General features: G+C 36.7%; 1 protein-coding gene across 1 annotated transcript in view; it reads right to left on the reverse strand.

Annotated features, from left to right (window-relative positions):
• IGSF11 (immunoglobulin superfamily member 11) overlaps positions 1 to 16,069 on the reverse strand; it is a 204,035-nt gene that overhangs the window by 13,640 nt on the left and 174,326 nt on the right. Inside the window, exons 4-6 of the mRNA XM_007493726.3 lie at positions 13,570 to 13,725; positions 5,765 to 5,887; positions 4,154 to 4,304 (exon numbers count right to left, since the gene is read on the reverse strand). Coding sequence (XP_007493788.1) covers positions 4,154 to 4,304; positions 5,765 to 5,887; positions 13,570 to 13,725 — 430 coding nt within the window. The remainder of the gene's footprint in view (positions 1 to 4,153; positions 4,305 to 5,764; positions 5,888 to 13,569; positions 13,726 to 16,069) is intronic.

Here is a 16,069-nt window from a genome sequence, read left to right on the forward strand (position 1 = left end):
ACATCCTTTCAAACCTTTCAGGATGCAGCCAAAGCGGTAATCAGAGGTAAATTCATATCCCTGAATGCTTATATTAACAAACAAGGGAGAGCAGAGATCAATCAATTGGAAATGCAAATGAAAAAACTGGAAAGCGATCAAATTAAAAACCCCCAGCAGAAAACCAAATTAGAAATCCTAAAAATTAAGGGAGAAATTAATAAAATCGAAAGTGATAGAACAATTGATTTAATAAATGAGACAAGAAGCTGGTACTTTGAAAAAACAAACAAAATAGACAAGGTACTGGTCAATCTAGTTAAAAAAAGGAAGGAAGAAAAGCAAATTCACAGCATTAAAGATGAAAAGGGGGACAGCACCTCCAATGAGGAGGAAATTAAGGCAATCATTAGAAATTACTTTGCCCAATTATATGGCAATAAATACACCAATTTAGGAGAAATGGATGAATATATACAAAAATACAAACTGCCTAGACTAACAGAAGAGGAAATAGAATTCCTAAATAATCCCATATCAGAAATTGAAATCCAACAAGCCATCAAAGAACTTCCTAAGAAAAAGTCCCCAGGGCCTGATGGATTCACCTGTGAATTCTATCAAACATTCAGAGAACAGTTAATCCCAATACTATACAAACTATTTGACATAATAAGCAAAGAGGGAGTTCTACCAAACTCCTTTTACGACACAAACATGGTACTGATTCCAAAACCAGGCAGGTCAAAAACAGAGAAAGAAAACTATAGGCCAATCTCCCTAATGAATATAGATGCAAAAATCTTAAATAGGATACTAGCAAAAAGACTCCAGCAAGTGATCAGAAGGATCATTCACCATGATCAAGTAGGATTCATACCAGGGATGCAGGGCTGGTTCAACATTAGGAAAACCATCCACATAATTGACCACATCAACAAGCAAACTAGCAAGAATCACATGATTATTTCAATAGATGCAGAAAAAGCCTTTGATAAAATACAACACCCATTCCTATTAAAAACACTAGAAAGCATAGGAATAGAAGGGTCATTCCTAAAAATAATAAACAGTATTTATCTAAAACCAACAGCTAATATCATCTGCAATGGGGATAAACTAGATGCATTCCCAATAAGATCAGGAGTGAAACAAGGATGCCCATTATCACCTCTACTATTTGACATTGTACTAGAAACACTAGCAGTAGCAATTAGAGAAGATAAAGGAATTGAAGGCATCAAAATAGGCAAGGAGGAGACCAAGTTATCACTCTTTGCGGATGACATGATGGTCTACTTAAAGAATCCTAGAGATTCAACCAAAAAGCTAATTGAAATAATCAACAACTTTAGCAAAGTTGCAGGATACAAAATAAACCCACATAAATCATCAGCTTTTCTATATATCTCCAACACAGCTCAGCAGCAAGAACTAGAAAGAGAAATCCCATTCAAAATCACCTTAGACAAAATAAAATACCTAGGAATCTACCTCCCAAGACAAACACAGGAACTATATGAACACAACTACAAAACACTCGCCACACAACTAAAACTAGACTTGAACAAATGGAAAAACATTAACTGCTCATGGATAGGACGAGCCAATATAATAAAAATGACCCTCCTACCCAAACTTATTTATCTATTTAGTGCCATACCCATTGAACTACCAAAATACTTCTTCACTGATTTAGAAAAAACCATAACAAAGTTCATTTGGAAGAACAAAAGATCAAGGATATCCAGGGAAATAATGAAAAAAAACACATATGATGGGGGCCTTGCAGTCCCTGACCTAAAACTATATTACAAAGCAGCAGTCATCAAAACAATTTGGTACTGGCTAAGAAACAGAAAGGAAGATCAGTGGAATAGACTGGGGGAAAGCGACCTCAGCAAGACAGTATACGATAAACCCAAAGATCCCAGCTTTTGGGACAAAAATCCACTATTCGATAAAAACTGCTGGGAAAATTGGAAGACAGTGTGGGAGAGACTAGGAATAGATCAACACCTCACACCCTACACCAAGATAAATTCAAAATGGGTGAGTGACTTAAACATAAAGAAGGAAACCATAAGTAAATTGGGTAAACACAGAATAGTATACATGTCAGACCTTTGGGAGGGGAAAGGCTTTAAAACCAAGCAAGATATAGAAAGAATCACAAAATGTAAAATAAATAATTTTGACTACATCAAACTAAAAAGCTTTTGTACAAACAAAACCAATATAACTAAAATCAGAAGGGAAACAACAAATTGGGAAAAAATCTTCATAGAAACCTCTGACAAAGGTTTAATTACTCATATTTATAAAGAGCTAAATCAATTGTACAAAAAATCAAGCCATTCTCCAATTGATAAATGGGCAAGGGAAATGGATAGGCAGTTCTCAGATAAAGAAATCAAAACTATTAACAAGCACATGAAGAAGTGTTCTACATCTCTTATAATCAGAGAGATGCAAATCAAAACAACTCTGAGGTATCACCTCACACCTAGCAGATTGGCTAACATAACAGCAAAGGAAAGTAATGAATGCTGGAGGGGATGTGGCAAAATAGGGACATTAATTCATTGCTGGTGGAGCTGTGAACTGATCCAACCATTCTGGAGGGCAATTTGGAACTATGCCCAAAGGGTGCTAAAAGAATATCTACCCTTTGACCCAGCCATAGCACTGCTGGGTCTGTACCCCAAAGAGATAATGGACACAAAGACTTGTACAAAAATATTCATAGCCGCGCTCTTTGTGGTGGCCCAAAATTGGAAAACGAGGGGATGCCCATCAATTGGGGAATGGCTGAACAAACTGTGGTATATGTTGGTGATGGAGTACTATTGTGCTAAAAGGAATAATAAAGTGGAGAAGTTCCATGGAGACTGGAACAACCTCCAGGAAGTGATGCAGAGCGAGAGGAGCAGAACCAGGAGAACATTGTACACAGAGACAAACACACTGTGGTATCATCGAACGTAATGGACTTCTCCATTGGTGGTGGTGTAATGTCCCTGAACAACTTGCAGGGACCCAGGAGAAAAAAACACCATTCATAAGCAAAGGATAAACTATGGGAGTGGAAACACCGAGAAAAAGCAACTGCCTGAATACAGAGGTTGAGGGGACATGACAGAGGATAGACTCTAAATGAACACTCTAATGCAAATACTATCAACAAAGCAATGGGTTCAAATCAAGAAAACATCTAATGCCCAGTGGACTTACGCGTCGGCTATGGGGGGGGGGGGGGGGGGAGGAAAAGAAAATGATCTATGTCTTTAACGAATAATGCTTGGAAATGATCAAATAAAATATATTAAAAAAAAAACAAAAAACAAAAAAAACAAAAAAAAAGAAATTACAAGTAAGAGGATTTCAGAAAAACCTGGAAAGACTTGAATGAACTGATACAGAGTGTAGTAATCAGAACCAACAGAACATTGTACACTGTAGCAGCAATACTGAACAATATTCAATTGTGAATGCCTTAACTATTCTCAGCAATACGATAATTTAAGACAATTCCAAAGTACTCATGACTCAAAATGCCATCCCCTTCCAGAAAAGAACCAATAGGTCTGAATGCAGGTTGAAGCATACTATTTTTCTTTTTTTTTCTTCATGGGTTTTTGGTTTTGTTTATATGTGTCTTCTTCCTCAACATGACCAATAGGGAATTTTTAAAAATTGTTCCTTCTAATATTCTGATTTAGAAAGAGAAAGGAAAGCTGGAAAAGTGAACTCATTCACTTAGACAAGATTTGCAGCCATGCCTGGCAATTAGGGGGAAAAAGCCCAAAATAACCATCTGATAATGATATTATCATTTGCAGATCTGACCTCAAATCTACAAAACAGTCAACAATATAGGATGCAGTCTCAGAATTAAAGGGGAATGTTTTTATCATGTTATGAGATCTTATAGATGAGATGGGATGGGATACACATTTGCACCTTTTAAGTTTGTCCTAAAGAAATTATCCCTAAGATATTGACAGTGGCCTCAAAATCTGAACTAGGACCTGAGAAATGATGCATGGGTATTATTCCTCATTGTTGTACTCTTAAAAACAATGGTTGAAAAATTAGTGAGGATTTTTTTTTTACTAAGGTGACCAGAATTATAAACAGAAGTCATTTCACCAAACCCCAAACTTAGACAAACCTTATCTCATTAGGGATCTCTTCCTCCTCTTCCTCTTTATTTCTGCTTCTCCAGTAAAAGAATGCCACAAGCATCAAAATAAGACAAAGGATGACAACAATTGCAGCACTACTAACAACTCCAGCAATGACACCAATACTCCTGGGCTGGGCTGTGACATGTATTGAAAAGATAAAGAACAACAGGTTGGCCCAACATTACATAAACATGAAATGCTACCAAAAAAAAAAGTATCTAACACTTAGTATGCACAATTGCCCACGCAGTTTAATTCATACATAATAGAACTTCAATTATCTGGCATCTCCATTAACAAAGTGTATTTAAGGGGAAGCTAGGTAGCACAGGCTTGGAGTCTGAAGGACCTGGGTTCAAATCTGACCTTCCTGGCTATGTGGCCCTGGGCAAGTCACTGAACTCTAATTGCCTAGCCCCTGTCACTCTTCTGTTTCAGAACTGAAACTAAGATGGAGGGGGTGGGTTTAAAAAAAAAATCTAGGATTGTTATTCTACTTTTATGAAAGACACTTTTATGAATGATATGATAATTTATATCATGGATTTTTACCCCCCCAAAAAAGCAATTCCTAGGATTTGTCACAAGGTCAGCATAAATCATAAATTCAATCTAGTTTTCTACATTTTTTGCATTTATAGTGGTTGAATGAAAATTTATCATCATAATGTGACTTCTAAGCCAGTGTGGCATGTGGAAAGAGCCAGTCTCAGAGTCAGAAAGACCTGAGATCAAGCCCTACTTCTGACAAATCCTGTCTTTGTGACCTGAGGCAAATCACTAAACCTCTTAGCACCCCAGGCAACTCCCTAACCTACAAGTTGCAAGGAAGATGCTAAATTGCCCTTACCCCTCCCTACTCCTCTCCTCTCTGGCCTTTCTTATTCAGCCCTTGGTGCAAGGTCACCAGAACTGATCTCACATGGAACTGATGAGATAGGAGTCATCAATTCAGTTCTTTATATTGATATAGAGAACTACCAGGCCTTACCACCTGCCCTGACTCTATGTCCTCCAGGCCTCAGAAGTGCCAGCTGACCTACTAATGTAATGGAAGGATCCCTAAGCATTGCCATCTACAACGCATGTGAACTTTATCTCATATGCCATTGCTCATAATTAGAGTGTGAGCTCCTTGAGAGCAAAGCCTGTCTCTTTTTTATTAGTAGTATCCCAATTCAGTAAAATAATTTTTTGGTAAATTAATTGGGATGGCATTGAATAAGTAGATTAGTGTAGGTAGTGTTATCATTTTAATTACATTGGCTCTCCCCAACCATGAACTAAATGAGAGAAATTTTCAAAGGTAATTGGCAAAAAAAGTATATTAACATAGAAAAAGGGGTTTTCTCCCTAAACCTTAAGTAATCATTTATTCACTAATTCCATTAGATTGTGAGCTCATTGAAGGCAGGGGTTCTCTTTTGCCTCTTTTTGTATCCCCAAAAGCTTAGCATAGTGCCTTGCAGAGTAGGCGATTAATAAATATGTATTGTATATGTAACTCTGTACAATAAATATTGACTAATCAGAATACCCCATTTCTCAAGATCCCTGATTGGATCCATGCTAACACTGGCCTTGGATAGACTCACGTGAAATGACCTGAAGATCCAAAAGACAAGTGCTGGTCCCAATGGCATTAGAAGCCACACACTGGTATAAGCCAGAAGAAACAGAGCTGATATTACGGAGGGTGACTGTTCCATGGATTTGGTCTGTATGGATAGTAACAAAAAGAGTATTTAGGAGTTGAAAAGAGAAGGTGATTTTTTAAAACAGCTTTGATGATTATTTCTAGCCAACAAAAATCAAATTGAATGTGGAAAACATTTATTATGCACAAAGGCTAGGAATTCAAAGATAAAAATGAAACAGGCTCTCCCCTTAAGGAGTTTATGTTCCATTGGAGAGATGCATCATATAAACAAAGTATTAAGTGTTAATGAACATACAGAGTTGAGAAAAAGTTGTTTCAAAATTTCATTCATGAAAGGCTTCATATAGGTGGCAGTACCCTAACTAAGAAGGATTCTACTAAGTGAAAAAAGGAGTTGATTTAAGGCAGAAGAGATCAATTGTGGCATGTCATATAGCCCAACTTCATCTTTCACATCCATCCCTTTCAATCCACTTACATGGCTTCTACCCAAGTTCAGATCCTTAGCCCCTTTCCCCTGAACTGCTACAACGGCCTCTTAATTGGCTTCCCTGCATCAAGACTATCCCCATTCCCATCCATACTCTACATGCCTAAGATAATATTTCTAAAGTGTAGGTCTGACCATGTCATTCAAGAAATCAAGAAATCCTAGTGACTTCTAATCACATTTTGGGTTCATTATAAAATCCTGGGGTTGGCATTTTAAGCTCTTCTTCTAACCTGGCCCCAGCCAACTTTTCCAACTTCCTTAAACATACTCTATGATCTAGACATACTGTTCTCCTTGCATTTCCTCATGTCATCCACCATCCCATTGCCTTTCTCTTTGTCTTTGCTGTGATTGTCCATTTAGCCTCTAGAATGCTCTCCCTTCTCATTTCCATTTCTTGGAATTCTTAGGTTCTTTTAAGATTCATGTGAAGTACCACTTTCTGTATCAAATTTTTCTCAGTTCTCCTTAGTTTCTTGTGCCTCCCCCTCCAATATTACCTCATCTCTGTTTTAGGATGAAATATAAATTCCTCTGTTTGGATTTTAACGTCCATCACAACTTGAATCTGGCCTATCTTTCTACCTAATTATATATTACTCTCTTTGTAATCTACACTCCTGATAAATTGTTCTTTCTGTTCCTGACCCAGAGAATTCCATTCCTCACCATCATGCCTTTGCACTGGCTGAAATATACTCCACCTTACCCTCTCTCCCACAAAATCTCTCTTCCTTCAAGACTCAGATCAAGCATCACCTTCTGCATAATTCTCCCAGCTGTTACTTATTACATTTACTTTTATGTATTAGCACACATTGTCTCTCCTGATTGAAAGCAAGCTCCTTAGGAGCAGGATTCCCTTCATTTTTGTCTCTGCATTCTCAGTGCCTAGCATAATTTCTGCTATACCACAGATTCTCAATAAATTCTTCTTGACTGATTTGACTAAAATGTTAATTTTATAAGAATATGAAAGAAGACAGGAAATGCAGGCAAGCAATGGAGAATGGCTTTAAATGCCAGGTTGGGGACTTTATATTTCATCCTACAAGCAAAAGTGAGCCACCGAGGATTTCTGAGTAGGAGTAAGACTATTAAGATAATTTAGGAAACAAACTGGAGATGGAAATGTGAGGGAGCATAAGATAATGTCTTAAAGGGGTTTATGAGTTACACTTTCCTTCTTTTTCAGTTGAATTTTTGGAAAATGAAAGTCAGACTAATGCAAATATCATTAGAAAACACCTGTAATGAAGTTTTGAAGGGTGCTATAGCAAAAATAAACTGTCTTAAGGTCTGATAAATAATCCCATCTAAGACATTCAACTTTTGCCTGAGGACTTTTAGACCTCCTCATTACATTTTAAGGGACTGAATTCCACTCTTTAACTGCTCCAATTGTTAGAAACCTTTTCCTTACCATCAAGTCAAAATCTGTATATAATTTCCACTCATTGCTCCTAGTTTTGCTCTCTATGGGCAAACAGGGTTAGTGAACTTCTGTTCTCCAAAAAAAGCAATGGAGACTATGTATTGTCTAGCAGTATCTCAAACCACCATTATGTACATCAACTTCATACTTTCCTCTCCCTCTCACCCTCTTCTCAATTTTTAAAAGGTTAACACAGACATTTCTGTAATTGATTTTCTTAAGCCACAATAAAGAGCTCTATACTTATTACTATCAAATCCCATATCGTTAGATTTGACCCATCATTCCATTTACTTTAAATCCTCGTGCTCCCTATTCTATCATCTAGTAGATTAGACATCCTTCCTTCACTTCATGTCCTTCACAAATTTGGTAAGCAGACCATCTATTCCTTCATCCAAGCCATAGATGGAAAAAATGCTGAACAGGACCAAGGACAGAACCTTGAGACATTCTGTTAGAACCTTCCTTCTAAGATGTCTTTGGATCTAGTCATTAAACTACATTTAAATCCACTTATATACTGTAATCTAGTCCACATTTTTCCACCATGTCAATAGGGATGTTTTGTAATACTCTGTCATACACAGAAATCAGCATGGTACAGGGCAAGAGCACAGACCCTAGAGTCATAAATGGGTTCAAATCCCTCTTTTGACACATCATTTGTATGAACTTGAATTAGTCACTTAAGCCAAATGGTCTCAGTTTCCTCATCTTTTAAAAAAAATAAAAAGATAGAGTTGTACTACATGACTTCTGGGGTCCCTTTTAGTTATTTATCTATGGTCTTATGATTTGCTGAAACCTAGGTATGCTATATCGATGGTATCTATGAAATTAATCACTACAGTAATATAGTAAAAAGAAGGAGAAGGGGAAAAGGACTTAAATCCAAAAATACAAAGGGGAAAATTGGTATTTCATAAGTAAAACATCTGCTGGTTTCTATGCAAGAAAAATAATGTAAATTACACATTTCAGTTACTATTGAGTTATATAGGGAATGAGCTGAATTAATTACAACCAATTTCATCTGAGACATATCTGTGAAAACTAATATTCTAAAATTCAGGATGTTACTCTCTACTCCAATACTACTATTATAGTACTGATGTTTCAATAATGTAACATTTCTGCAAATCATCACTATTTGCATAGTTGTCTCCCCAGGAACTGTAATGAAAATAATTTCTTTATACTAATAATCACTTATCCAGAGGTCAAAGTTTCAGCAAACTCAATTGTCTGAAGAAGCTACAAATCTTGAAGTTAATGGGGGGGAAATCAAGAATGAGCACTGATGAAAATAGAACGCACAAAACCCCAGCATTTTATGCCTAAGAAAGAAGTGTAGTCATGTTCTCTTATTTCAATGGATCTTAAATCTCATCCATGTTCTTCCAATGGTGCAGACTGTCACACACCTACACCTGCTCATCTTCTGAAACTTTTCCGTGTCTAGTTAAGTCAAGTGATTAATAAGTATTTATTAAGTGCCTAAGCCCTAAAGATACAAATATAAGCAAAAAGAAAAATAGTTCTTGCCCTTAAGGAGCTTACATTGTAATGGGAGAAGAAAATATATAAAAGGGAGCTGAAAATACATGCATTGTTTCCAAATCCAAAGAGTCAAGAAAGGAATGAAGGATGGCCACTAATCTAGGAACCTTCTCCTACATGTCTTGTCATCTTGTGGATATCAATGGATGGAAGAACAAAACATTCATCAGTTTTCCTTCATTTTTTTCCTGTAACTAGAGTCAAATTTTTTGATGATATCCTTTATATTTATTCTCATACAATTTTTGATTGGCAGTATCTTACAACCTATTCATTTCCCTCTCCACTACTCTTTGAGTAATCCACAGTTTTAATCCTCTGGAGATCATGGTATTCAATGATTTAAAACTATACAGCAACAGTAGGAGAATGTTCTGATGGAGTTCACTATTCATCCATAGTTTTTATCTAACATATGAAAATTCATAATTCATGAAAAAAACTTTTCCCCATTCAAAGTAATTTTACATACAAGCCTAAGACTTGGTTATCAAGAATTCCCTGGAAACCTTCAGTTCTATCCTGAACTAAAATTGGAAGGTGGGAGACAAAAAGGAGAGGCTATAGATAGCAGATTGGAAGGGAAGTGTGTACTGAATGTAACAAACAAAGGTAGACATGGGAGAAACTAAATAAACACAAAGCAAGATAACAAAGCAGTGAGGGAATTCAAGGAAAGGGCAAACTAAGTACTAAATATCTCCAAAGATCCTTGAGAATATCTATAATGATGACCCTGAGTCATCAAGAAAAGGTTAAATTGTGTTTAATATTCTTTATTGACTAAAGGGAGGGAAAAGGTAAAGTTTAGACATCTAAAAGGTTAGGCTTTGATTAGATTGCAAATTCATTTACCCAGAATGCCCCATTCTCCAAGAACACCTGATAAATAAGGCCTCTCTGGACATCGGAAACATTGGTTGGATGATGCATTTTCTGGTGGTTTCCCTGTTCTCCCGTGGACAATGTTTTTGTTTTCTTATTGTTAATAGCCTTTTTAGATAGTAGTGTTAGGACCCAAGAGTGATACTCTACTGCTCTTTCCTCTGTAGCATGCTATAACCTACATAATTCAGGCCCCTTTGATTTCTATCAGAATGGATCCTTATGCTGGCATTCCAACTCACAAATAAGTAATATTTTAGAAGTTTCTTTCTAAAGCAATTGTTTACAACTGGGAATGTATTTTCAAATAGAAATAATGACATAACAAATTTCCATTGATTAGTGAAAGAATAAACAGATTGGGTTACATAACCAGAATGGAATGGAATATTATTGTGCCTTAAGCAATGATGACTATGAAGAATACAATGAAGGATGAGAAGATATATAATTTAGTGCAGAGTGGAATTAGCAGAACCAAGAAAAGAATAAAAATGATAACTAAAATAACATAAATTAGAAAAGCAGAAATCCCATGAAATTGATTGCTGTGTATATATAATGATAAAGTTTGGCCTTGAAGAAGAAATAAGAAAATACACTTCTCTTGGTTCTTCACAGAAGTAGGAGGCTATGAGAATGAAACAATTGATTGGTTTTGCTGAATTACATTTTTCTCTTTCTTTTTGTTTTTTGTAAGAAGGGAATGCCCTCTGGGTAGAGGAAAGAGAGAAATCTTGGAAATTAAGGCGAAATCAAAATAAAACATTTTAACTCAAAAATAATGTTATAAGTAATGGCTAAATTTCTAGGATTATCTTCAAAATTTTATTGAATATGTAATTCTATTGAAATACTGAAAATGTTCCTTAAAATGACAGGACACAATGCCAATGCAATTCATCTAAAAAGTAGAACAATTATTCCAAACAAGAACTCTTTTTTTTTTTTTAATGTGGAGGCTTAACAAAAGCAAATTTTGAGGAGATGGTTTAGAAAGAGGAGGCAAGTGTAATAGACTCTGTAGATATTCTGAAGGAATACTTCCAAGGATTTAAATACTGCCCTATTGGTTCTGTAAGTCTAATTTCATGCTAAAAATTAGGGATTCCCTTCTCCATGAAGCAGAAATATCACTAGCACTGTTTTTATACTTATTACCACAATTGAAGTTTTCTTTTTGACTCACAAATGGAATGAAGAGCTTCCCAAGGTAACCTGGCAAGAGTCTGAAGGCCAAGGAAGGGTAAAGGAAGTTTACAATGATGTATTAATGGATTCAGAAGAAACACTGTCCAGGTTACAATTTTCTAAACTATAACGATGAAGGAAGAAAACAGTGGACAAGATTCTCTTGGAGAGGAAGAAAGGAGGTGGTGGGGGACAAGATATTGAGAAAGAGGGTCTCCTCAGGCCACCAGGTGGCACCATTGGCCCAAGACAACTTGGTTGCTACAGGAAGCAGCTTTGAAAGTGGTTGCACCTGGGTGAAAAGCAGGCTAAGTATCCTTAATTCAGAGAATGCCTAAAAATATTTCTTGGAAAACATTATGATAGCAATACAAATTTAAACAGAAGAAAGGCTCTTACCAAACATTTTTGTCTTATTTCACTCCGAGTTCCATTGACATATTCTAGCTAAAATGAACTCAATCACCAATCTTAAATTTCATTTTGTCTTCACCATCTCTACACTTTGGCATACACTGAACAGAGAAGGGACTGGACTATCCTCTGCCTCTTCCATCTACTGAAATGTTTCCCATCCTTCAAGGTCTGGCTTAATAGCCACCTGCTCCATGATCCACCCAAGTTACCTCAAATTAAAAGTGATTTATTCCTCCCTCGAATCTCTCCTACCACATCTTTATATTTCTTTTAGTGTTGGCAAATTATAAACTATTTTTTCATTATTTTGTGCCCAGGTGTTAGCTCTTCCCTTGGACTCTAAACTCCTTGAGGATAGATTCTGTCATTTCCTCTTTATCTCCTCCTTAGTTTGGAAGTAGGGGGTTGATATGTGTTTGAAATTAAACATTACAGTGAATCTTTAGCTACATGGAAAGCAAATCTGGATAACTTAGGGTGGACTCTTACCTAAACCTAATCCCCAGGTACTCTAAATGGAAATGGCTAATTCAACAACCCAGGTGGGTCACCAATTTCCACTTCCTTTTTTGCTATGTCAGCTTAATCTGAGTTTTCTACACTAAACATTCTGTATATCCAGGAAGATGCAACACTCAGGACTGCTAAATCTTCTCTTCTCAAAGTGGCAGATTCTATCCATAACTCTGGTAAATTCTTGTTTACTTCCATTCCATTAATGAACCGCACCTTTTCCCCTAAAATGTCAAATTAAAGTTTCCAGGTTTGACAGAAGAACAGCAGCTACTCTATCCATTTTCACATCAATTTTACTAAATACCAGAGCCTCCCCTTTTAAAATTTCTTTGCCAGGCTCTTTTTAATCCCAAAATTTTCTATTTCTGAACTAAAAGACCTTCAGGAGCAGGGACCTATGTCTCATCTAAATGTTGTATCATCCCCACCCCACTCCAGAGCCAGTACAATGCAGGTGCCTGATATTTGTCTTCTGCATTTCCCATACTCTTGTCTAATACAAATTTGTGTTGAGAGAGGTTTAACCCACCCCTTGGCATGTTTCTCAAATAACAAAAGCCCAGTTTTAAACTTTCATTTCCATGGAAGGAGAAAATTGGAAGTTATTACAGTTGTCATCCTCATGCCCCTAGAAAGCAGATCAACATTGTAATTATGGGTCATAAAGCATCAGAGACACCAAAGAATATAGATGATAATTTCATAAATCAGGCACATGCAGAGAGGAAATGACTACAGTTCTGTTAGCATAAAAGGTTAAGCATATACAAAACAACAATAAAAGCAGCATCCCTGGAAATTCTTAATACAATGTTATTTTTCTAAAACTACATGGCAAAACCAATGGCAACTCAAGTTTTTTAGGATAAACTTGGTAACATTTATAATTATAGCAACAATACAGAGCTGTGTCTCCAAATACAGTGACCCTCACCTATCACAAGAGTTACATTCCAGAGTCTCCCACCAATAGGTGAAAATCAGCAAAGTAGCAGGAGAGCAAACAGACCTAAAGTCACTGAGCCAATCAGTGCCCAGAATACAGAACACAGTGCTATGGTTGGTCACCTCTGTACTAGCCATAGTGGTGTACTGCATTTCTATTGTGTATAGTATGGCATTTATCTGCAAAATCCCGCAACATAGTGAGAACTCCCCAACATAGAATTAGATTTTTTTAAAGCTAGAATACAGTGAAGCCATGATAAATGAACTGCAATATAAGGAGGAAAGATTGTACCTTGTGTAGCAGATGGAGGTAGCCTGGGGATATTATCCAACTTTTCCCAGAGATATGTTGGCCGCGGAATGCCTTCTTCCGAACTACAGATCAGTATGACATCACTACCTATGTCCTGGGATCCTTGAATGCGACAGAGTGGGACAGAAGGGGGCACTGCAAAAGGAAAAGGAAATTATATTTATAGCAGCTCTCTGTGCTGGCAACAAGGAACTAGAAATTCAGAGGATATCCATCAAGTGGAGAATGGCTAAACAAATTGTGGTATATGACTATGATGGACTACTGCTGCAGCATAAGAAATGACAAGGAGTCTTTTTTATTTTAATTTGGAAAGAACTACATGGGCTAATGAATAGCAAAATGAGTAGAACAGAGGGAACATTATAGACAGATACAGATTCAATACTTGAAGAATAAATTGTGAATGCTACCTCCAGAGAATGAATTCAAAAATGGAAACATGAAAGACATAATTTGTAAAGACATATTTGTCTCCTGGATGAGGTTTTCTATGATGTGGGGAGAGGTGGGAGGGGAGAGGATGAAATACTTGCAAATAAATTCTACTAATAAAAAATGGAAAAATTATATTAAGTACTCTCTAATTCATACCAAGTGATAACCTGTGAATAATCTTCTAATTAAGAATATGCACTAAGCTTCACATTAGCATTCCCAGATCCCAAATCATGGCAATGATCACCTTCCAGGAAAGACTGGCTTACAAGATTATAAAACCAAAAGACGTAGAGCAGGAAGAAATCTCAGAAGCCTGTTAGACTAACCCCTTATCTTACAGATCAACATATGTCACTGAGGTCCAAGGAAGTTAAATTAAGCAACGAGAGTCTAGAATCAGGAAGACCCGAGTTCAAATCTAGCCTTAGACATTTACTAATTGTGTGATCCTAGACAGTCAATTAACTGCCATTTGCCTCAGTTTCTTCATCTGTAAAATGGGGACAAATAACAGTACACACCTTCGAGGGATGTTGTGAGGATCAAATGAGAAAATATTTATAAAGTACTTAGCACAATGCCTGACACATAGCAAGTGCTACAGAAATTTCTGACATCATCATCATCATTACTGTTATGTGACTTACCCAAGATCACATTGGAAGAAAGCATCAGAGGTGGGATTTGAATCTAGCTCCTCAGACTCTTCTTAATGATCTTTCCAAAGCACTAAGATGTCTCCTTGTGATACTTTCAAAATTAACCCTTCTTACAAGGGACTGTGAAGTGGATTTGCTTTGTAATTCATTCTTCTAAGTTTAGTTAATAGTACTATAGTTAAAGCAATGTGTACTTACAAACTATCAACAACATGCTAGGCATTTTATGAACATTAAGACAAAAAATTTAGGTTTTAGGTTTTCGATCTAAATGAATTAATAAACTACAATGACACAAAGGGAAACAAAAGAGAATATTTATAAAGGAAGTTAAGAAACAACAACCATGGAATCGGATTATTAGAATTATTTCCCAAATCAGAGAGAGCATGGCAAAACTGCTTGAAGTCCAATTCAGGGTCACATAGCTCTTTTGGCTTTCCAACAACTTGTGTTGCCTCTACTTTCAAACACAAAACATTCCCCTAACCTTCATCTCCCACATGTGTGTCCTTGGACTCATGGAAAATGAAGAATGTGTGCTGATAACTGGGCACAACTCAATACAACCAATGGGAGAACAGCTTCAAGTACATGTGTGTGCACTCCTAAACCACCTTAATAGATGGAGACAAGCACATAGCTACCTAAGAACTGCCACATTTTCTATGAGTTTACTTCCTCATTCATTTCCATATTTCTTTTTCTATTTCAACCATTACTCGGGTATCAGCTATAAGGCAAAAGAGTGGTAAAAACTAGGCAATTGGAGTTAAGTAAATTGCCCAGGGTCACGCATCTAGGAAGTGTCTGAAGCTACATTTGAACTCAAAACCTCCCATCTCCAAGACTGGCTTTCTATCTACTAAGCCACCCAGCTGCCCCATTTCCATGTTTCCTAAAAATGAAAGAAGAAGGACACTAATATCTGGCTGGTGGAGTTCTAAATTGGTCCAACCATCCCAGAGGGCAATTTGGAATTATGCACAAAGGGCTTTAAAAAATGTCTGCCCTTTGATCCAGCCATATCACTACTGACTTTTTGTAACCCAAAGAGATAATAAGGGGAAAGACTTGTACAAAAATATTTATAGCCCCAATCTTTGAGATGGTAAAAAACTGGAAAACGAGGGGGTGGGGTATCCATGGATTGGGGAATGGCTGAACAAATTGTGTATCTGATGGTGATGGAACACTACTATGCTGAAAGGAATAATGAACTGGAGGAATTCCATGTGAACTGGAATGACCTACAGGAATTGATGCAAAGCAAAAGGAGCAGAACCAAGATGTTCGCAGAGATTGAAACATTGTAGCACAATCGAACGTAATGGACTTTTCTACTAGCAGCAATGCAATGATCCAGAATGGTTCGATGG

This window comes from Monodelphis domestica, chromosome 4, assembly GCF_027887165.1.
Source record: "Monodelphis domestica isolate mMonDom1 chromosome 4, mMonDom1.pri, whole genome shotgun sequence".
In the NCBI taxonomy this organism is placed as follows: Eukaryota; Metazoa; Chordata; class Mammalia; order Didelphimorphia; family Didelphidae; genus Monodelphis; species Monodelphis domestica.